Source organism: Corapipo altera, unplaced genomic scaffold, assembly GCF_003945725.1.
Source record: "Corapipo altera isolate COAL_440 unplaced genomic scaffold, ASM394572v1 1, whole genome shotgun sequence".
Taxonomy (NCBI): Eukaryota; Metazoa; Chordata; class Aves; order Passeriformes; family Pipridae; genus Corapipo; species Corapipo altera.
This window is the reverse complement of record NW_020884873.1, coordinates 37,556,065-37,579,818: the sequence shown is the minus strand read 5'-3', so window position 1 is coordinate 37,579,818 and position 23,754 is coordinate 37,556,065. Positions and strand designations below refer to the sequence as shown.

The window sequence follows — 23,754 nt, the reverse complement described above, 5'->3', positions numbered from 1 at the left end:
ATGTATGAATTGAACAGTATTCCATGCTTTGATGTTCAGACACTGATTTATGATTTACAAAAATAGCTTATAGCTATGATCTCCATGCTGCTGTTATACCAAACCAATATTTCATCTCAATCTGTACATCCCCTGGGAATTTAAGAGCCATCTGAGCATGCAATCATCCAGAAAAGGAGAAAGCATTGCTTTTATGTCATGGTTTATTTTCCTTCCCTAACTCCAATTTCTGCCTTGAAGTTAGACCAGCTAAAAATTAGTTGTGCAAATGTTGTTTCTTTGCACGTTGTGATGTCTCTGAAAAATGAGCTTTAAACTCCATTTCCAGAGGAATAGTACAGTTTATGCTTAACAAAAGTAAGTTTCAAAAAGTACAGTAGGGAACATTATATTCTGTCTTTGCCTATGTTGATGCAAGGTGTCATTGATTTTAAGCTTTCAACTGATATCGGACAAAGTAGAGCTTTTTGTCTGAATCAGCTACACTTCAGAAGTTAAAATTGGAAGGAAAATGTATTCATACCTCACTGTATTTAGTTTTACAAACCTAAACCTGGCTCCCATAACTTTCAGTTACTTAGGAAGCTTTACGCACACCCACTATGTTTCATAGTTTTGTGCGGGCATTAGAGAATACTGTGGCATTGTTTGCTCCTGGTTTTATTCTCTGAGGGTCACAGGAACATTGCCTTAGGTTTGAGCCTCCAGGTCAAATTTTGGACCTAAAAACTCAAGGAGAAATGAAGGGCCAAGCCCTTGATGTTGCAGAGTTGCACTGTGATAAAACGCAGCAATGTAGGGTTGTATTGACAAGGCCTCAGAGTAACCAAGCTCAGCCCAGGGGGGCTATTCTCACTCTGGATCTCCACATGGGCTGGCTTCCAGAGAGATCTCTGAGCCTGAAGGAACTGGATGTGACAAAGCAGAGGGAAGGCCCAGACTGAGGTTCTGGGCTCATCATAAACCTTGGACTGGCTGGCATTTTAAGAGGATGAATATCAAAATGTTGCATAGGTCTCATTTGTATTCCGCTGTTTTCCAGTAGTATATGAAGGGTCTGCATTTGCACACGAATTCCCTTTGGGAGTTGAACTGCTTCTGTAGCTCTCCTGAGGGTGATGTGGAAAATGGAGTAGCTACATTTGAATTTTAGATTTCTTGTATTACGTGGGAATTAGGCTTTATTGATAGTGCTTTAGATGCCCTAAATGTTGGCACTAGCTTTCTTAAAGCACGCTTCACAACAACCTCATATGCAGTGACATAGCTATCACATATGATGTGACATATGAAGAAACTGTCATGGAGGACTTTTCATACATTCAGTCCCTGTTAATACAGAGGGCAAATAAATTTGGGTTTTTTGTTGTGGTTTTGGTTTGGGGTTTTTTTGGGTTTTTTTGTTTGTTTTTTTGTTTGTTTGTTTTTGACAATCAGTGTCTTTCTGTGGAAAAAATAGTATGCAATAAGCACTGTGAGTGGGATGACCAACCAGACCTAAATGGATAATTCTTATTTGATATTCCCACCTAATGCATGGTGGGACCTTGGTAATCACAAGGTCTGAGTATCTTTTAATACTGTTTCTTGGATGTGATTATGATACATTGTGCATACAAGTAAAAATTAAATGCTTTAACTAATAATGTTTTTAATACAGTGAATGCATTACAAAATATCTCTTCTTTCACCTCTCTTCTAATTTTGAAGATACTTGTTATATGAATATTAAAAACTAGCCGTTATTTTAATGTGCACCATGACATCCACAGAGCAGAAAAAACACACTTTTTCTGCTGCCAGTTGGTTCTTCACCAGCTTGTTTTGCAATAGATGTAAAGAGCTCTGCCATACAGCCATGCAGGGAAACTAATTTCATCAGCAGGCGTGGAAGTGTAGTTGCCAGGTTTTTGTAAGCCAAAATCTCATGACACCTTTTTTCTGGGAGGATCAGCACAAGCCAGAACATCTCCTTTATTCCTTGGCTAATCTCAACATTTAGTGAGAACATGCAAAAGTAAGAACCACCCAAAGAATTTCTAACTTTACTTGGCAAGTTGAGGAGGTATAAGAAATACAGCCGAGCCAGCAAGACTTCTAAGTTCTGCTGTGATAGGTCTTAACCAAGAGAAAGTACTGCAAAACTGTCAATATCTGCTTGTAAACAGTAGAGCTTGAAACAGGGAAAACATGTTTTTTCCCCTGTCAGAATGGCACAAAGACTTGGCTGAAGCCCTTGACTGGCCTATCCATCTGGCTGATGTGAGAAATGAGATATCGATTTTTCTGATACCATACAATCAGAAACTTAGAGAAGCCACAAAGCTAGCAAACAACACAGTTTATTACAGTCTAAATGAAATGTTGGAAAACTTTTGCAATATACATCTTTCTATTTACCAAATACAACTGAATTCACGTTATTAACCAAAGAAATGTAGAACACACACTGCTAGGTTGCTTATGGTGAGAACTGATGTAGGTAGGAACTGGCTTATGTGCTACAGCTTCCCATGTTACAGATTATTTGTTCCCTGAAAGGAAATAATTCCTTTGCTAAAACTAAGCTGTAAGTCTGCAATTTTTCAGAATCACTCAATTAAATTAGAAACACAGTTGCTGCTCATTTCTAGGAAATGAATGCATCCAAATCCCTTCTGTATCCTTGAAATTATCAATCTAAGCATCAATCTAAGAATGGTGTGTTATGTAGAAAATAGTGCACAAGAGAAAATGAGTGGAAAATATAATTTATTATATATTGTATTAAATTACATTACATTATATTATTTTATGAAATCACAAGGTAAAGTCAAGAGTACCTATAGGTACTTGCAAGAAATTAAGATCTCAATATTAATATCAATAACATAAGATACTTCATTCTTTCTACTCAAAGTGACTAACCTACAAGAGTCAAAACAGTAGTAGAAACATTAGTGGGAACAAGAACAACATGCTGCTGGCTACAATATTTGGCACCAGTAACAAGTTTGCATTATTTTATCTCTGCTAGAGAGACATGGTGGCTCTAAACTTTCTTAATAAGCCAAAAAGTCCCAGAGGGCTGTAGTTGGAGACTTCCAGTGCCCATACCACCCTAGGAATGTCCACCAATTCAGCAGTGGCTTGAGGACAGGCATTACAGTTGAGATTTCTTCTTCTTCTTAGCTGGATCGTACAGTTGGGTTTCCTTTTTTTGTAGGTAGGTCCTGTCAAAACCAAGAAAGAATGAGCACTTTCCCAGGAAGAGGGAATAGATATGCTCCATTTTTTTTACCTGAAATATTGTGTCCAAAACACTCACTGCCTTGATGAATAGCCCTTACACTGTTTTGTTGTTCAGAAGAGTGCAACTCTTTAGCTACAACCTATTCTGTCCTGGAAAGCTTCACAGAACTTGACACTCGCTTCCTTCTACTGAACCATTTCCATTTTTCTTTAAAAAATCTGTATATCAGTGAGAAGTTCATAAGAATGTCTTCTCTGGCTTATTTTCAGTGACATTTTTTGTCAACACAGAGTTCACTACAGCTGACTTCTGATGAGAGCTTATAGCTGCAATAACCATGTAAGATCCAACACAAAGTCTTTGTGAGCCAAAAGTCATTTAGTGCAGTCTTGGATAGGGGAGGGAAGGGAGTGTAGAGTTACATGACAAAAGCTGCTCACACACCCTCAAAGAACACCACAGCTTGCAGAATCCCAATAACTCCCTGATCAGCACCTCCTGGGATGTCACAGGGGCCACTGGCCCATGAAAGTGTCATCTCTGCAGACCCAAAGTCATGATGGCTGAGCGCCAGGGGTGGACCATGGTGTGCCCATGGTGCGAACACAGGGCACAGTGAGAGTGTGTTGTCAGTGCTTGTGCCTGGTCAGCACCAAGCTAGACCAGCTGGTAAGTGAGGCACCTGGCCTGGGGGCCAAGGAGGAATGTCTCTGTGAGTGAGGCACGTGGATGGATTCATGATCTGGAGGTAGGGAGCTGCAGCAGATTCCTCACTCTGGGGCTGTCGGATTCATCACTCCTTAACAGGAGTGCTTACTTCAGCCCTTGCTTTTGAGAGATGTTCAAAGGCATCTTCCAAGTATGTAGATCAGGTCAGACATAACTGATAAGATGCTTGTTTTGGCTCCTATCAAGGCTTCAGCAGGAGCTAGGTGCTGAGCTGTCTAGCGCATCTAGTCTGACATGTTAAACCCAGTCTATTTGTTTGGAAGGTATGCATGTGTTTGAATGTGTCTCAGTTGTACTTCTAAATAGAATATTAAACAATATATCAGGATGGCATAGTTTCAAATGAACACTTCCAACCGTGTAAAGAAAGTCAGATGCCTTATGTTCTTTATGACTTATTGTCCAGCAAAGACATGCCAAGAGGATTTCTCTCTATTTTCCAGTCTGGTGTTGCTCACTTCTGTTGAGTTGTGATGCCATTTTTTCCCCTCTAGCTTTCAGATTGAGGCCTAGAAGTGTATTTGTTCTACTAGGTTTGGAGTCATAAATAATTGAAATGCTGCAAGATATGGAAGTTTTGATTAGCTGATTTCTACAGTGAGGAGAGTAAAGTGGTTGTGACCTTCTGGCTTATCTGTGACAAGCATATAACTGGGAGGTAAGAAGGAGGCTCAAAAGCATGCCACTACACGGAAAATGAGCCATTCCTCTCATTCTTGCCATGTATAGTCTCTACCAAAAGCCCTGTTGGCTTTTCTAAATATTCCTGAGAGACTTGTTTGGTTAGGTTCGTTTTAGTGGTCAGAGAACATGAAAGCAACACAAGACTAATGAGCAAAAACATTGTGCATACAATGCCGGGAACCTCAACAGATAAACACCCGGAACACAGAAAAACAAGGTCAGGGAAAGGAAAATGGAGGACGAAAATTGCCCAGGCTGAGCCTTTGGTTTATTCTTCTGTCACGCTAACGGCCCTCAAAGAAAGATGAGCAGTCCTTCAGATAGAAATGAATAAGTCCTTTGGTTTAACTGTGGTGCAGAATCAGCTCCCTTCTTGGTCACTTGTGCTGCCTGTGTAAGTTCATGCCCTCTGCAGGGTTCACTGGCTTTAAATCTTCGAGTCAAAGTAAATCACTTTTGATCAGAAAGGGAGGAGCATGTTCCTTACCTTCCTGTTATCACCTAAACATGGGAGAGATTATCACAATAAAAGCCACCATGATGCCATTGTTTCTGCTCATCTGCACATCAAATGCTTTCAAATGGTTTATTATTTATGGAGACAATTTTAAGCCTAATGTCAAGTATGTTGTTCTTTTTGAAAAATCAAACCACACTATATTAAGCATGAATTGTATAGAATTTTTTACATTGTTAGCTCTTGATGCATACTAGGAAAGGCACTTTGCAATAAGTCCTTAGTGTCAATTTTTTATTAATGCTTCCCCTGTAATTCTGCATTTGTTTCTAGTGTAGATTGGAAATAAAATGGGAGTTCTTCAGTGGCTAATACAACATTTTTGAACCTTCACAGATGTTAATGAAAGACTCTGTGGTCCAGTGAACAAAAGCTACTTAGTAAGTTAAAAATGACACTAAGATTATATCCCATGTAGATTTTTTTAAATTAAAAATTATTTATTAAAATGTTACTATTTGCCTGTAAGACAATATTTTAAAAAATATTTAGCAGTCCATGAATGAAATAGGCAAGTGCATGATCAGTTGCCATTCTGTTATTTGATTAGCTCTAAAGCTGTGTGGGTTGGGAGCACTGACAACCTGTTGTCACTGGGTCCTTAGTCTGTGGCATTTAGCTTTCTGTCTCCTCAGAGGCATCCACTAAAGGACATTTGAAAGTCCCAACCACAGCACTCGGGGGCATGTTTATGGTAGGTCCTTCCTCTTGTCTACCACATACCTTATGGTAACTGGACATCCAAGAATGCAAGTGTCCTGGGCAAAAAAGAAAAAGCTAAAGACAGCATGGCTAGGCTCTAGGCACTCAGCGAGGAGGAGAGAGGTCTTTTTTAAATCAGATTAAAAAAGAAGTATAGGGAAAAAGAAAAAGGGGGGAAAAAAGGAAATGCTGCTCACAGAAATGTGCAGGGGGTAATGGATGGGCACTTGCTTCCTAGGCAAGTGAAGAAGGAAACAGAGAAGGGTCTTATACTCCAGGCTCCTCTATCCCAGAAGAGCACTGAGACATGCCACTGCAACACAGGTTGGCTGAATACAACTTCTCTTTAGGCAAGTAATTCTAGCGTGTCCCAAGCAGCCCTTGAAATCAAACATTCATCTTATTCGTTATTATCATACTGCTTTCTGAAAATTTACGATGTTGAAGCAAACATTTCAGCAAAAAAATTCTCAAGTTCTATTAATTTCTTCAGGTTAAACGTTGTCTGATATATACCTTACAAATTCAGGTCGTGATAAATGACTTTGGTTTAACATATTATGCCACCATCCCACATCAAAAACATTGCTAATTCTAATAATACACATTATCCAGTGATCTTATATATCTATTTCTATTAAATACATTGAAAAAATGTTTGCTGCTTTAATGGGGTACGTATGTAAAATTACAGCATAGGCCAAGTAGGAAAGCAATACAGATTTGAGGAACTACTACTGTGCAGGGCTAAAGGTGCAAGTGATTAAGAAATTGTACTCAGAGTTAAAAAGCAGTTTTATGCCAGAATAAATGTAAATGAGCTTTCTTCTGCCTCAGGTGTTCTGGATATTTTTTTCTGGGTTTGAAGCTATAATTCTGACCATAAAGGAGGGAAATTATATGCAGTACACAAAGAGGATAAAAAATTTGCTCCATTTGAACTTTTGCCTATGAACTAAATAGGATGTGGATCAGCTCAGGTTGCATAACTAAGTGCAGTTAGGAAGTGTTAGCTATGTTAATGGGCGAGCAGACATTTATCAGGGAACCTCTGGGAAAGTAACCTTCTTGCTAAGCCATTGAAGATACACCAACAGGTTGCATTGGCAATTGGGGGCACCAAGGCATACAATTGGACCAACTGGACCCCTCTTTTCACATCTGTGGTGTTTCAGTTACATGTCTGTGAGTCTTTCTTGTTCTTTGTGTCAGTAATTTTTTGCATAGCTGCCCCTAACTGCACTCTTTGAAAATCTGCCCCCTATCAAATGGATCCTTTCCTCTGGGACATTTCAAAGGACACGGCCAGGGCCTTCCTGACATTACCAACCCAAGCTCCCTCTCAGAAACCAGACCACCTTTAAAATAGATTTGACTTCTTTTCTTTTTGCCTCAGTCAAACAAATACACTAACTTTATTTCTAGTTGACATAATTTTCAGGTTTATATATATTTATAGCCTCTTTGAACATCATCCCTGTGGAGAAAGTGATGGAAGAGCATGTCTGCACTCTGCCAGATATGATGTGTAAGTACTCCAACCATGCTAAAAAAACATGGGTTAATAGCACTTCTTCATGTAGCATGTGAGTAAATATTTCAGGTCCCTGGTCCTAAGATGAGGAAAAAGTCTCCACAGACTTCTCCGGGTCTTGGATCCACTCCCTGATGTCTGTTTGGTATCTCCTTGGCTTAAGGTCACAGCCCCACAAGACAGCAAGCTACCAGTTGGCAGCATCTGTGGCAGCCCTCCTACTGCTGCCAGGCCTCCATGACAGGGGGATTTTATCAGAAGTAGGTGCATTTAACCCAAACCAGTACTAAGAGTGTGGCTAGACAGCCACAGGCAGTGACCATGTGAAGACCTTGAACTGCAGCGCAGTAGCTGCCCCTAACCCACTGTAAGGAAGCCTACAGAGAAGACAGCTGTACCAGAGCAAAGAAGAGGTCAGCAGCCTCCCTAAACTGCTCTGCACCATCATCTGAAAATGTGTTTAGGTGCCTTTAATCAGTTGTGCAACATGTCTAAAGCTCGGCACCATAAGTTTTTCAGTCAAGGACACTTTTTCATCCTGTGGAAGTTTTTTAACAGTTGACCAATATCTGCACTATTCAGTCAGTGCCTTCTCAGTATTTTCTGGTGTAGATCAGTGCAGCGCTTGATAAATACGCTATAAATTCACTTCTATGTTTTCCCCTGATCTTGCTTTCACTAAATCTAGGGAAAAATTTATTACCTAATTCACTTGAAACCATTCTGTATATTTATCTTTGAATATGAGAAGCATTTTGGTTACAGTGAAATTTCTGGTTCTCTATTTTCTTACAAATGTCCGTATGTCTTAAGCTTTGATTCACACCATGCAGGCAATGGGTGCAGTTTGACCTTGTACTGATTGATTTTTCAGAATCCAGGTTTATACGTACAAAGTAGATTAATGCAAAACTGCTGGAACACAGCTGCAGAACACAATAAAACACAGAAACTATTAAAAATAATAAATCAAACATAAGTTTGCCTTCTCTAGTATTTGTACTGGGCCAAAGCTCTCTGTAGGATTTTCTTCTGCTGACCAGGTGTGTAGGGAAGGATATATTTCATATATGAACCTTAAATTCTAATAGCTAAAAAAATTCAAATCCAAAAGCTGAGAAGCTTTATGTGCAAGTGGATATTACCCACAAGAAGCAATTCAAATACATGAAGCATGCAAAAATCACTTGAAAGCTATATGAATGACAAAAACTTGCTATATAAGAAATAAAAAGATCATGTAAATGGGCTGTATAAATGTCTGAATATCTACAGCTTTGCTGGGAACTGATGAAGCATTTTAAATTTTGGTGTAAGGTGATTCAAGAAATTAGACCTGTGAGCATGAGGGTGCAAACTGGCAGATTTTGGAAGATGCTTCTGTTAAAAAAATCCCACAACTGGATTCTTGGTTTGGTTTAATCCTCATTCAAAAGGAAAACAAAGATAATTAGAATTTCAGCAACCACTTACTCAGATTGGTTCAATTCCCAGAACAATGGAAAACACAGAAGAGTCTGAACTGTAAAAATTGGAACTAAAGTAAGAATTTGGCTACAAATTGATCCAAATTCAATGACATTAATTGCAGTTTGGTAGGAACATATAAAATGCACAGTGGGAATATATATAATTAATTTTTTTAAAGGGATGGTTAACGCTGGTTAAAACCTCTAAAGCAACATGAGTGAACTCTAGCCCAAGGAGTCAAAAATTCCGTGTAAGAAAGTTTGATGACATGGGAGAATAAAATCACCAGCCCTGCGCTGAGACAGTTCAACACTGAAAGTAATCTGCCAGGTACTGATACTGGTGCCCATGGATGAGATTCATGCAGAAGCAGCACATCATTTCCCTCATTGTGGTAGGAATGTTAAAAGACAGTGCTTTTGCTGCTGAGGATGGAGGCTGCCCAGAGTAGGCAGGGACTGTGGTCATTGTGCAATGCATTTTTCTAATGTGTTGTACTGGTTGTGGTAGGATCACAGGCTGGTTTTGGGTTGCATTTCTTTTTCCTTTGAAGACAACAGGACCTGAGCAGCCTCTCAAGTTTACCAAGTGAGGAAAGAATTTCTTCCTCACCTGCTGTGTTCTTCAAAGGAGCATCAGGGCCCATCAAATGTAATTATTACCAAATGGAAACTTAAAATGGAAAACCAGCTTAATTTAAAATAGATCATTTAAGTAATATCAGTATTACCCACTCAGCTGGCCATTGGCAATGTTTGCAAGGCAAAATTTTCACACTGCCTTCCTTAACTCGCCTTTGATATCCATTTCTCACCAGCTCAACCCAGCTGGGCAGGAGAAGAGGAGCTGCCCAGTCCAGGCCATGTAGGCACCAGCTGCAAAGCTGAGTCCACAGGCATCTCCCCAAAGAAGTCCTGCAGAGGGAAAGCTGGCCATGGGATGGGGCTTGGTCTCAGCTGACTTGGGTAACTTCTGCAGAGCCATGTGATCATGAAACACTAAAGCTGTGAGAGAACTGCATTTTGAGGTGTGTTTGTGAGCACTCACGTTTTGTTCACGGCCAGTGGGAATGAGGCAAACAAGATTTTTGCCTTGGGAAGTTGGGTCATTCTGTCACAGCTTATGGAGGACCCAACCATACATAGCTAATAAAATAGCAGCACTGCACATTTAGGACCACAACTTTAGGTAGATGCTGCTCCCCCCACCCCTGCTGGACTGGTGCCTGCAAGCTTGCCTTGGGGAAGGATGCTCCAGCTGTGGTACAGTGCCTGCTTCAAAGGGGGCCAGTCCCAACCTGCTTTGTGATGGTCCTAGGCATTTTTACATTTTCACCAAAGGCACTAAGAAACTAAACAGAAAACAGCTGTGGTTCACTCAGATGAAATATCCAAAAGCAGCAACAGATGAGGAGCTTCTTGTAAAAACTAAGGTAACCATGCAAAGGATGCATCCCTCTTCTTGTTCAGATCAGCAGGCATTAAAAGAGGGGCAGGACCGAGTTAGTATGAGTGGGTTTGCTGGTTTTTTTTTCTATTTTGTCCCCTCTCCTCTCCATGAAATTGCCTTCTCTCCCCAGCACAAAACTGTACTCAAGTCTTCACTTTTTTTCTGTTGTTCCATTTAGACAGATGCTTTACCTGTGGTGATGCAGTTCTAGTTATTCTGTTTTTCACGTATGACTCAGTCATAAAATAAGCCCTTTAAGAGTTTTATTTTATGGTTCCAAGCAATACTGTTGATACATAAATGACATACTGGGAATTACATTTGAAGCCTAAAATGAGATTACTGAAAAAACAAATTTTAGGATGAAGCACAGTTATTGAGTTTGGCTCTCTTATAGCTGAAATATATGAGATCAACAGATTGTTATGGTTTGTAGTAGTTAAAGTTTCAAGTTACATAAATAATCTGTGAACAGGTTAGTACAATATAGGGTTACAAATCTCCTGCTATTGTAAACAATGCCTGTTTGGTATTTTCCAGGCTATGTAAACTCTGGCAATAAGAAAATACTGATTAGTGCAGACCTAGGTGAATAAGTGATTTCAACAATTGATTTTTTGTTTTTATCATTTTGCATTAGCATCTTACTGACAGAAGGAAAAAAGTGAAATACAGTAACATGCTAGTGGCCCTTCACATGGCTGTTAAACAGCCACAGAGATCTGAAAAACAGTTTTTAACACTGTCTTTTTCTTTTCAGGCCCTCTCTAAAATGCTTCTCCTTAATCAAAAATCCAGTGGTACACTTTGTCTTTTCTCCCAGGACAGAGATTTGACGACTATGCTAAAGCAACAAGATGTTTTTAATTTTTAATTAGAAATCAAAATAGCAACAGGAGAGACAGCCAGGATTGTGACTTAGTGAATACAATGGTGACTTGGGTAGAAGACATGACTGCAGTGGGCTTTTTACCAGTACACTGAAAAAGAGACACAGGCTACCCACTCAGGAGATGCCAGAGCTGTTCTAGTCTTCTTACACATATTACTCTGAAACATTTTCTTCATAGAGTTGGCAAAAGCTAACTAGTGAGTTTTAGCTTAAATTATTAACTGGTTTGGGGACAAGTTAAACTGCATTTGCCTGTAAGTAAGTTACACTATTAAAAAATAACTAGCAGAGCCCTACTTTAAAGCTACTGTTATTTTTATCCGAGAAATCAAGGGACTCCCCTACTGTTGAGAGGCCATGTGAGTTGAGCACTGCCATTTGCTGCAGTGGCATTCTCCTTCACTTTGGAGAATCTGTGGAGGGGGAGATCCTACCCCATACACATCCTGCAGTTGAAGTCAGCAGAATCTGGGCTCTGCGGCTCATGAGATTGCTCCTCTCTGAGGTGACTGAGGGTGACCCTGCTGTAGGCCAATGGAGTTAATGGTAAGATCCTATGTTGGAAATTAAGGAGGGCACTTTTACAGCCCTCCATAAACACACACAGCCTTGCATAAACACACACTTTTAGGCATCCTATAAAAATGCAATGGCTACTATTGACCTGGTAAATTCGTGAGTACCAGAAATTTGCAGGTGCCCAGTTAGGTCCCTTTTCAATGGCTGCTGCATTTTGTCAACCTGTTTCACCATAGCATTGAATTCAGCATTGTAACTGAAGATATCTCTGCTGTTTTATCTGTAGATCTATTAACTTAGGGCAATTACTCTGCAAAGAGGTGACAATTCCTTTATGGAAGTTATTGAATTCTGGTACTGCAAACAGTGCATCAATAATGAAAGGCCAGTAAGAGAGCACAATGTACCTGCATCATTCAGAAACGTATTTTTTTTATGCACTATATTGTCTGACAGATAATTTAGGCCTGTAAATTAGACATCAATTTTTAGTAATATTTAAATTTACTTTTCAAGGAAAATTAAAAACATGAGCTACTAATTACTGGCTTGGCTGAACAGGAGGCAGATGGGGAAGAAGGGGTGAAAGGGAATGAAAATGAGGGTCACCGACGTGTCTCCTAACTGATTAGTAACCTTGAACACTGATAAATTAGATAATATTCACTGAACCCATTCTCATTTTTTATTTAGCAGAGACTTTCATCTTTGTTCAGAAGTATGACTTCTGCTCTTTACGTACATGTAACGCTGAGTTGTCTCTCCAAGGATTTGATTCAAGTTTTGGTTATTACCTTATGTCTCAATTTTTTGCTTTTTAGCCTTTTAGTGTACTGTGCTTTACAAACCTACAATAGGAGAAAGATCCTCCAACACTCAGGTCAGGCTAGGTAACAATAGAAAAATGGTGTTTGTTTTCCATCTATACACCATTTTAGTTTTTATTAAAAGCTGGTATTAAACACCAGTATTATTCTGCCTTTCAAAAAGGATTGAGAAAATAAATTTGGACATAATTTTCCTTCCAGTTCTCACATTTGTTACAGGTCTAAAAACAATGTCAGAGGATGCACTGAACCAGATTAGGGCAGAGACACTTGTCTCACCCATAACTTTTCTATCCACTGACCCAAAATAGGAATGCTTACAACTCTTCTGTAGATATCTGCCTCTACCAGCTCCACTGCTTTTCTTAGAGCTTTCTGTAGCCTTTGCCAGAGCCCAAGGATTCTGTTTCTCTTTTCAAAAAAAGAACTCTGGTCTTCATTCATTTTCTATGTCTATCTTGTACCTATTCTCGAATGAAATTGCAGTGCAGTTCTTAAATGGTAACAACTTCTGCTAAACTTTCTCTCAGAAACAGGTATCTAGCTGCTGCTGAAATCCACTGGAGATGTGTCTCAGCATCTGAGGGGAAAACATGACCTCCTGACAATTACTAGCGGGCAAGAAAACATGGTAGAGAAAGCAGCTTGTTTTTCAGGGAGCTAACTCTCTTCTTTAAAAACTGTGATTGCAGCTTGCCAGGAATGTGACAAAACACTAAAACCCCTTGAATACCTGTTATTTATGGAATAGGTGAAGAAAAGAGTTTACTTGGTCTAAGAATCTTTGTAACTTTAATGGTTAAATGTAAACTATCCATTTGGCTCTTTTTGTATTTTTTTTTTTTTAAATTTTTAGTTTCTTGGGTTTGTTTGTATTATTTGCATTCAGTGGCCTAACATCTCTTGCATTCCCTAATTCAAAAACATCCAGTACTCAGAAGACACTAGGGTTCAAGGGAATATCTACCAGATACATGAGGTGTCACGGGATTCCTTTCATCTCTTTTGCTGTATGTAAAACACTGTGAAGAAGCATCTGTTCGCAGGAAATTATTCTGTTTTGTAAAACCACACACATGGACTTGCCTTGTAACTTAATAATACACAGGGGTAATATTAATGGAAGTTTGGCCTGTCCAGGTTGCATGGCAGCCTACTGAACTGGTCAGGGAGATGCTGAAGAGCAGCAACGCACTTTGAAAAGAACATGACTACTAAAGCAGTTTTTAAACAATGCTGTTATCTTGGGTAGTTTTCTTCTCTCCTCTTTGCCTCCACTGTTCATGATGCATTCCTTACAAATTCAGCCTTTTCAGGTAATTTGTAAGCATTGCTTTATTTTTATTTCTCTTTCAGAATAACATAGCTTTGGTCACATAACCTCTTTTATTTATTGCCCCAAAAGAACACTAGTGAAAATCAGGTTTGCATATTGAAGTAATCCCCATGCATTAAGATACTTCACACAAACAATAAGAACAGCTGCAGAGCTTACAGAAAACAAACCAATCCATGGCAGCTGGAGAGAGGAGGAATTTGGAGAAGATCCCCTGTAAATCTGAACAGATGTAAGTCACATGTGAATGGTCTGTACCGACTGTGGGTGACAACATCCTGCTGGCACACAGGGTCTGATCTTTAAGTACGTGAATTTGCTGTTCAATCCACTGTAATGACTCAGATGCATGAACTTGCTTATGCACGTCTTAACAAAGATAAGACATAACAGGCATAAGCCTGTGCTGGGCATAAGCTCCCATATGTAGAGGAGCTAGACAGGCAATACGTCACCTGTATTGTCCAGATGCCCAGGAATGCTTGCAAAGGAGATGAATTAGCAGCACACATGAAAATTATATCCTTGAAAAGGTAAGATGGAACAAACAGAAACTTAAGGTAAGAGAAATATTTATTTAAATTTGCACAATAACGAGCTTATACTGAACAAAGTCAATCAAGAAATAATAGTAAGTGCAGTAAAACAAGGAAATATTGATGACTTTTCCCATCAGAAAACATTAAGAAGCCATGCCTGTGCATCACGGGTTTTCTTTTTTGTTGGTTTTTTTTTTTGTTCTTTTTTTTTTAACAATAACTTCTATCTTTTTTTTTTTTCCAGCGCACATACTGTACATATCACATCTTAGCTGCTAGGTTCTTTATTCCTGAAGGCTTCATCCTTTTAGTCAAACATCTGCTAAGTTCTGCAGTAAGCAATCAAACACATTTGTGCAGTTCCAAATATGATTAGGTAAAACTGCTGCATTCTGGTCAAGTGTTGGACTCTCAAAGCTTCAGAAGACCCTGTAAGAGCTCCTAGTTGATTTTGGATCTTGACATCATTAGGTACAGCATTACAATGTGTCACTTTACACTAACCTAAACATTCTGCACAAGGATGCCAAACAGACAAATAGCCAGCAGATTTGGGCCTAACCTCAAACAAGGGTTTACACATCTGAGCTTGTCTTGAGTCCCAAAGATTTCACTCTGATTCAGGTAACTGAGTTCATCACATATCTGCACTTCAGATAGACAAAACCAACCTAGTTTTAGTTTTAATTTTGAACAATTTTTGGTCTAAAGGTCTATTTCTGTGAAGGAAAATTCTTTAACCAGAAACTGCTTGTGAGAGATGGTTGTTGGTGTCACAGTTCCTGAAGGCACTGTGGATCCACTGAGCAACAGATGTGGCCATTCTAAAGAATAGAAAAACAGAAAGAAGAATTGAAACAATTTGCATTTTGTACAAAACAAGTAAATTTAACAATCTCAGCTGTTTGCAAACACTCATCAGATTTGAATATACAGACTTGGACCAGATCCATGACATTGTCATCACGTTGCCCAGGGGAACAGGCTATTATGATTCCTCTAATTACTTGGTTTGCCATGGTCTGTGTCCCAGAGCTACAACAGTCAAACTGAAAGAAGCTGGGATCAGTGGAAGAAATGCTCCCAGCATAAAGGTATCAGGGATCTGCTCAAGTACATAAAGCTTTTGAACAAGATAGGGCACTTGGGAGTTTTATTCAGATCAAGTAGAAGTGACTCTGAGCTTTATTTAGCCCTGAATGCTTCAAGTCAATACATCCTGGCTGTAACACCAGCAAACATTAATCCATAAACTTTTTCCTGATAGTCCAGACATTCTTCTGAGAATATTAGCAATTAAGGGAACAGATTGCCCGTGGACATCATTAAAGTACCGGAGAAATAATTTTCTGCACCTCCAATACTTCTTTTCTTAAGTCTGATTCTTACAATACAAATAAAAATGGAGTATTATTTATAAATTACTCCAAGTACATTTAACTGACTAAACTTTGGAGGTTACAGTCCTACTCTCCACCTTCTTTACTTGTGATTAGAAATGTTTTTGTAGCTAAGTCTACTTTAGCTGATACTCAGTTTTCTGAATTCTTAAAGGATTTGTGTAAACCTATTTTGCTACAGCTTGCTTAGAGAGGCTTAGACTGGAGCTTTGACCTTCCATGTAGTGCTCTGCAAGAAAAAAGTAGGGTGACACAATATGAATGGGAAGGAGCACTATACAAACTGGACACACCATTAACCTGATCTGGAAGGAGCAGGCTGCTTGCATGCAGAACTGCAATATTAAAATGCCAGCAATATGAGCAGATAGTGTATTTCAAAACTAAGACTGTTCTGTAAAGAGATTGATTGAGATTTGGTTTGCTTAGGGACAAAGTAGTATACCTTCACTGTTACGTAGATTCACATCAGAGTCATTAAAACTATGGAGTCTGGCAGAGTATCTGTTTTAATCTTAACTATGTTCACAATGCAGCACTGTATTTTATTAGTCTGTTTATGTGTTTACACTGAATACCAATTAGTCACTGCTTAGGGTTCAGTCTTTGCTTAACACAAAAGGGCAGATGGCAGCAGCACAGAGGTCGCCATCATCAGAACTGATACATGCCTTCTGCATTACCCTTGATTAGCAGTACAATGAGAACACATTTCCTATCACTGAATCTAAAAAGTGATTTAGGAAAGAATCACACACCATTATTGGTTCTGCAGATGGGGAAACAGATGCAAAAGAACCTCAGCAACTTGGCCAAGCAAAAAGTAACTTCTAGCATTGGAGCTGGAGTATACCACCAGCTACAGACCCCAAAAGCACAGGTTTCTGTGTGTAAGCCTGTTTCAACATCCTTCAGGCAGCAGCTGGCTTTCTAACCATTAGCCATTCTGTCAGATTATAGCATTTTCTTCTCACCACTGACCTGTTCTGCCACCAAGACAAATGCTGACACCTACCTGGTGCATACCACTGCCCTTGAGAAAGGACTACGCTTTGATGGCAAGCAGCTGCTATTGCACATAGTATGAATCAGGCTAAATGGAGGACAAAAGTGATACTTGACTGCTTCTGCTCCCTGATCACACAGAATTCTCACAGAAGGAGGTGTTGAAGTTAGATTGTTTTACGAGCACCTTTTCAAAGTAGTTAATTGTACCATGTATTAGAGTCTGGGAGGCATCTTGCTTGGGAAGGACATAGAATAAAACCCAAAATAAACTGTGAATTTCAGTAATAATTAAATAAATATAGATGAATCCTACTGTCTCTCTCTCCTTGGCTACCGTGGAAACATCTATTGTTCTTCTTCAGTTGGATGGCTGAAAACAAAATTTACCTTATAGGCTTGCTCTGAATGGAAACATTTATTTTAAGCTCCTTCTCTTTTGTATCCTTAAAAAGAGATGCCAGAAGTCACATATGCCCATAACCATTAATTTTTCTCCTTGGACAATGAAGTCCTTTGACTATAAAAATGGTAAATGTTCTAAACATGCTGATTATGCTATTAATTTTAAAGCATGAAAGCTATGTAACCATATAACTAGTCTTTTTAATCTCCAAAGCAATTCAATCAGTTCCAATAACACTACAGTATCACACTGAACAAGTTTCTTGTGCAAAGTCTAGGCTTACATACCTATACTTGCATGTTTCCATGATAGCATGGAGCTTGGAGCTCTATGATCAAACTTGAATATACTTGTGGAAAAGCAAAGACCACTACTGTGTCCATAGCACTTTGCAGCATGGGCTGTTCTCCTGCTTCTGACCTCCTAGCAATTAAATCATCCTTCTAGCACATGCAAAAGTACAATTAACTAAGCTGAATACTTTTACTGTCATCTCTGCTGCTTTAAAACAAGTGTAGACACCAACTGTTCACTGACCGGACTCAGCGCATTAATATTGATGTGCCACAGAACAAGACAGGAAAGAAGTATCTCAGCTTTATCTTTATACACTTTACCTTGCACTGGCAGAGGGTGCACTCTGTGCCATGCTTAATCCAAGAAGATCCAGTGAAGCGAATGACACTGGTTTCATCCAGACATGTTTTAGTAATGTCATTGCGAATGGTGTCTGCTTGGCAGGGGTCAGTGACACAGCGTGGGCAGCACTCATTCTCAGGGAGGACACTGAATTCACAGTCCACCTCTGGGCATGGCAGAGGCCAGCAGTCAACTTCTCCTTGCTGTTTTCAGAGAGAACAAAATGTGATTATTAGCTCTTATTTTGTTTCATGACCCATTCCTCTGGATCAGCACTATATTTCTAGCTGGCTGATTTTTCCCATCTGGTCCTGTTCTGAATTCAGCACAGAGAACACTGACTGTGGGAGACACAGCAGGTCAGGTGCATTTTTCTGCATGCTATTCAAGAAGTATATTAACTTACTTCCAAACACTCTGCATCTAACTGCAGCTGAAAATTCTCCACACAAGTTATGCAATACAGGATATGGGTCTGTCCTTGTGAGACTCACGTGCAAGTGACAGAAGCTATAACATGACTCCACCGCAAAAGTGCTCTGAAATCTCCGGTTTCACCTAGTTCCACTTCTATTCAGACTGTTGGTTTGCCATAGAAAACCTTCAAATTTATTTTTGCCATGGTTACAAGCGCATTGGCTAGATTAAGGGTGTTAAGCTACCAGCAGCCCAATGTAATGGGGAACACCAGTGTGTTTTCAGTGAGAGGACCTCTACCCACCTACCATCCATTTAGAATATTGTGATCAGAATAACTGAACTTCCAAGTGTAATCACACTTTCTGCATGGTGGGTTTAGTACAGCCAGGGTAAGAAAAGCTCAAAGCAGAGATTTGTGTTGAGCCAGAATATCCTTACGTGAAATTACTGTATGCCTGATCACAAATCTAAAGATGTTTAATTATTCACATCAGTTACTAGAAGCTGGAATCAACTTCCCTTCACTCTGGACAAAGGCCAAAGCTGCAGATCTATTGGTCAAAGAAAAGATTTCACAGAAGTCATTAAAGCACATTTTTTTAAGGTATCAGGTCCATCTCTGACCTCAAAGTTATTCAAGTAATTTGAGCACAGATTGAGTAGTCTGGATTTAAGGGGGGCAAAGAGAACAGCATATGGCCCTAGGAAATCAGGATATTCAAAAAAACTGTATCTAAGACTTTGGGCATGAGGAGTTCACTATCCCCAGAGCAGAGGCTGAAAAAAAATTCAGATACTCATCATGACTCCAAATCTACCCCTCTTGTTGCAGAAAGTATTGTGAAGTTAGTCTTTTACAAACTTCTCATCCGGATCAATTTTCTTCTTCTTTAACTACATGGTGGTAAGAATGAAAGCAACCTTTGAAACCAGCCACTTCTCTTGACACTTCAATCTGGTTTTTTGCAGTGATGAACAGTACAAGGACTAGACAATACACTGTCACCCCAAAAAATCCATGACCACTGAAAGAAAGCAGGCTTTAGCTACAGAAGTAGAATTTTGAAAAAAAAGAAACATCTATTCTAAACATCTATTGAGATTCTAAACTGTAGGTTGTTTTGTTTCATTTTTAAGACACTTAATGAAGCACATGGGAATCTATTAAATTGGATTTTAGCAGTGGTAGCACTGAAAGCAGTCTACAGAATTGGTTTCCGGCTGTTATTCATGATACCCTGACAAGACAAAGCCAGTACATGGACTTTACATTTGCAGATAACCTGTGACAAAAGCTAGTTGTTTTTTTCTTGGGATTTTTTCTGTCATAGAAACTTCCCGAGCAACGTTATGCAGAACAGTTTGTATGGAATATATGCCCAGAAAAAGGATGACAAGCTTTAATAGATGTTTTTTTCAAAACTCATTTCACTGTTTTGAAAAATATATAGTGTCTTATTATTTTTCTGTTACTCCAAATGTCTGAATGAAAAAACAAGTTTTAGTCTATCAGCATCCTTGAAATTATCAAATGGGATAATAAATACATATTTAGAATTTCTTTATACTGCTTCATCAGTCTCTGAATATGAACACATTAATGTTGCTGTGCAGGTGCCATATCCAAATGACCTTCACTCTTTGCTAAAACAATCTTTATGATTAAATAATTTATATTATGTGTATTGTGTCAAAATGCATTTTTGACAGGAACTTGACAATACTGACAAAAATCCACAAAAACCACATTTTGATTATATACGTACTCCAGGGGAAATTAAGTGGATGAATGCTAATGCATGAAAATTAAACTATTCACAGATCAGAACATCCCATATACTTTTTCCCTCCTGTCTCTGCTGCTGTAATCAGAAGCCTTACCAAACAGCGGCACTGCTGACAATTCTGTATCCAGGAGTCACCACTGTTATAGGAAAGCTCCCCACTCTGATGTAAACACTGACTGCTGAGCCTCGGGTCACATTCAGGACAGCAAAAGAGGTCAACGGTGGGATTTTGGCAGTCACAGACCATTCGCCGGCACATCACGTATCCATTCTGTTTTTAGAAGACAGACATACAGTGATGGTGGAAATTTGCACAACTCCAGCCATACTTGGGCCAAAACTTGATTTTTTGCCATGATTCTAAGACAGTAGCTCAAAAGTTTTTTCACGGTATCTTTGTCAAAATACAATTCAAACCAAGCTAGAAACCCCAATACACACTCATCAACTACCATAAAGTTCCCCTGTTGCCTTATATACATCCTTCATACAATCAATCTTTAGGCAGCTCTCCTCTAAGGTGGTGAAACCCAAGGATGTCTTTCCCAAGGGTCAAATTTTAAGAGACTGCACTAAATTTGTCATTCTCATATGAAGGCTGGATGAATCTTGTTTAAACTTCAGACTATAGAGTATCATAGTATCATAGAACACCAGATTAGAAGAGGGTACCAAGGAGGATCAATCCCTCTCTTCTGTAATTATTCACGTAAGGAAAATGATAGGTGATCTGAAATTCAACCCATATCAATGGAAGTTCAGCTGCTGAAATGCTCAGGACACAGCTACCAGTGTATTGGACCTTCATTTTCCATCAGCATTTAGCTTGGGACCAAAGTTCCCACAGCAAACAGCTGAAAAGTTAAGGTGAATTACTCTGCAGATACAGAACTTACTTCTATTTATAGCCATCTGCTAGAGATACCGGTGTCAGCCTCCAAACCCAATATGTATCTAGACAGTTTCTTTGCAAGAAAATGCTGTTACTCCCACCAAGAAAACACAGGTGGCATCTCTGCTAACAAAAAACCAGTATTATTGTCCTTCTCCCAGCATCATATAATAAACTTCCCATGGATGTTCTGCTTGTGCAGGTTAGAGAGAAAAGCTCTCCTCAAGACCCTATGTAAGATACAATTTTATTTTTCTGTAGCACCACACACGCACCCGAGAAGGCAGCTATACCAGGAATTTCACTTGAATCATGATGCTCTTTCCTTCATCCCTATCATCACCTCACAGAAGCAGCTAACTCCACTTGTACTGACCTGGCATGAGCAGACAGAGCATCTGTCATTCTCCAGCACCCAAATCTGACCATTGTGCTTGATTTTTTCTTCATGGATACAGTCTCCTGTGCAGTTCTTGCCATGGGGACATCGACAGTCATACCCACCATCCAAGTTAAAGCAAACAGTGTCATTGGCACAGCTATGCCTTCCAGTTCCACATTCATCAATATCTGCAAAAACATGCCATGCAATGCTCTTAGACCACATTCAATTAACAAAAATGTTCTCGTGGCAGTCAATATAAATGATTCTTAGCCATTAAAGCCTTCAGCTGAAAATTAATTTGTACTTCATCAGAATGGGGAGAAATAACTTACAAGTTCACAAAAAATATTTTACAAGTCACATCAGCTTTTAAAACGTGATATTGTGAGTTTTCCTACACATCTTTCTAAGTGAATGCTAGTGAGTAAGGTAGATAGAATGAAGAAATCACAAGAAGTATGCAAAAAAATATAATTCTCTGCTCCCTGAAGAGCTTTAGTTTGTGGCAACCATTCATAAGACATGTTCAGTGAAACAAGGACAGCTTCAGAATCCTGTTTTCAAAACCTTTTGCTAGTTCTGTGTTCTGTCTAGCACATTTGAGCTCACTTGCTGAGAAGTTAATGTGAAAGGTGACATCTGACCTGTAAGCTCATTTAAGCAAGTACACCACGTTTTAAGTTGCATCATTTATTAGAGACCATACTTAAAGTTGCATAATTTATCAGTGCGAAAACTAGAATACTTTAATTATTCAAGTTGCAGTGATACCTATAGCTCTTGTGTCTAGAATAGAAAATAAAGAAAAAAAATCGTGTCTCCAGTGAATAAAAATAAATTACTTCAAATCAATCATATCTCAAAGAATTCAAGAGTACCTTCAAAGATCTATTTCATCAAGGTACACACAATTATTTTGCAAGAGCCAACTAGCAGCACAAACTACCTTCTACTCGAATAGTCTTTATTTAGCTTTTTCCAGCTGTCCAAATGGAGAAAAATTATCTGGGAAAAAAGGTTCAGAAGGTCATGAAGTAAACAGATATATGCAGTAGAAAGTGGAAAACAGAGTAAAGATTAGAACTACAGTAGTGACTGTAAATACCAATCCACTGAGTTCAACTCTAAATACAATTTCACAACAGTATGGTCCAAGTTCTTAATTATTAAAAAGTATTGTTATAATTAAATGTCCAACAGAGGAATATGAGACAAAATAAGCAATACGGTCATGCATGTATCTTTCACCATCAGCATAAAAACCTAATAAAACACTCAGCTTTGGGTTCAACAATGGAAATGAAACCTCCAATTCACCTCAAGCACATTCAGTTTAAAGCAAAATAACTCCATTATCATTTCAATTCCAAGTGTGGCTGCAGAAAAAAAAAAAAGTAAACAAGTTGCTAACATGAATATGAATTGGAATGAAAAACAGCAGGGAAATTATTAGAATCCCATTGTACAAATAAGGAGCATTGTGGGTTTCTTTCAAATATTGTGTGCAATTACAGTGGCACCATCTTTAAAAAACTGCAAAATGACTAGGGTTTATGGGAGGAATGAGGAAAATGTCATTTGAGAAAAACTGAAAAGAAATGAATTGCCCATCTCTAAAAGAACATAACAAAAAAAAAAAAGAATACTCCAGAGAAGATATGTTGACAGCTTTTTTTTCTCCATATTGCCTAACATGCAAGACAAGGGACAGTGAATGGAACTGGAAGACAACAAATTTAAGTCTGATAAAAGAAAATAACTTTTCATACAATGCATATACTAAATATGACACTCACTGCCACACTAAGAGGTGAAAAAGAATTGTATAGCCAAATTCATCCTGCAAGTAATATATTCTTGCAATTTAAAATTAGGATCTCTGCATACTCAGTCTAACTGTTTTTAGGTTATGCAAGAAAGAGAACAGAAACTAATTCTATATAATATAATGATTCAGATTAACAGCAAGATTCTCTTTATCATTAAAGTATTTTTTAATAAATTACTTTCTGAAACTTGTGTTCATTTCTTTAGAACACTGTTTTGTACAAAGCTTTCACACAGCTAGTGTCATAAATGAATAACGATACTTCTCAAGAACCTGGACACTTAACAGAAAGCAGCCATATTTAATGAGATAAGTGGACAAAGTTCAGATATCATGTAAATAAGAAGAGTTTCCTTTAAAAAAAAAATGCTGACTTTATAAACATTAAGTCTGCATTTGGCACTTATGTATAAGTGTATTTCACAATTTTCCCATGAGAAAAAGACTTCTGAGGTTTGTTTTTCAACACAGTAAAAGTAACTGAAAATAATGGAGGTTATCATTGACTCTGGCATCAAGCTGAGCTTATCTGGCACTGAGAACTTATGAAAAATCTCAACTT

General features: G+C 38.7%; 1 protein-coding gene across 1 annotated transcript in view; it reads right to left on the bottom strand.

Moving 5' to 3' along the window:
- Positions 1-14,446: 14,446 nt before the first annotated feature.
- The window catches only part of NELL2 (neural EGFL like 2), a 147,800-nt gene continuing 138,492 nt past the window's right edge, over positions 14,447-23,754 (bottom strand). The window contains exons 17-20 of the mRNA XM_027658873.1: positions 21,356-21,549; positions 20,182-20,358; positions 17,859-18,083; positions 14,447-15,254 (exon numbers count right to left, since the gene is read on the bottom strand). Of these exons, the coding sequence (XP_027514674.1) occupies positions 15,204-15,254; positions 17,859-18,083; positions 20,182-20,358; positions 21,356-21,549 (647 nt within the window). The 3' untranslated portion in view covers positions 14,447-15,203. The remainder of the gene's footprint in view (positions 15,255-17,858; positions 18,084-20,181; positions 20,359-21,355; positions 21,550-23,754) is intronic.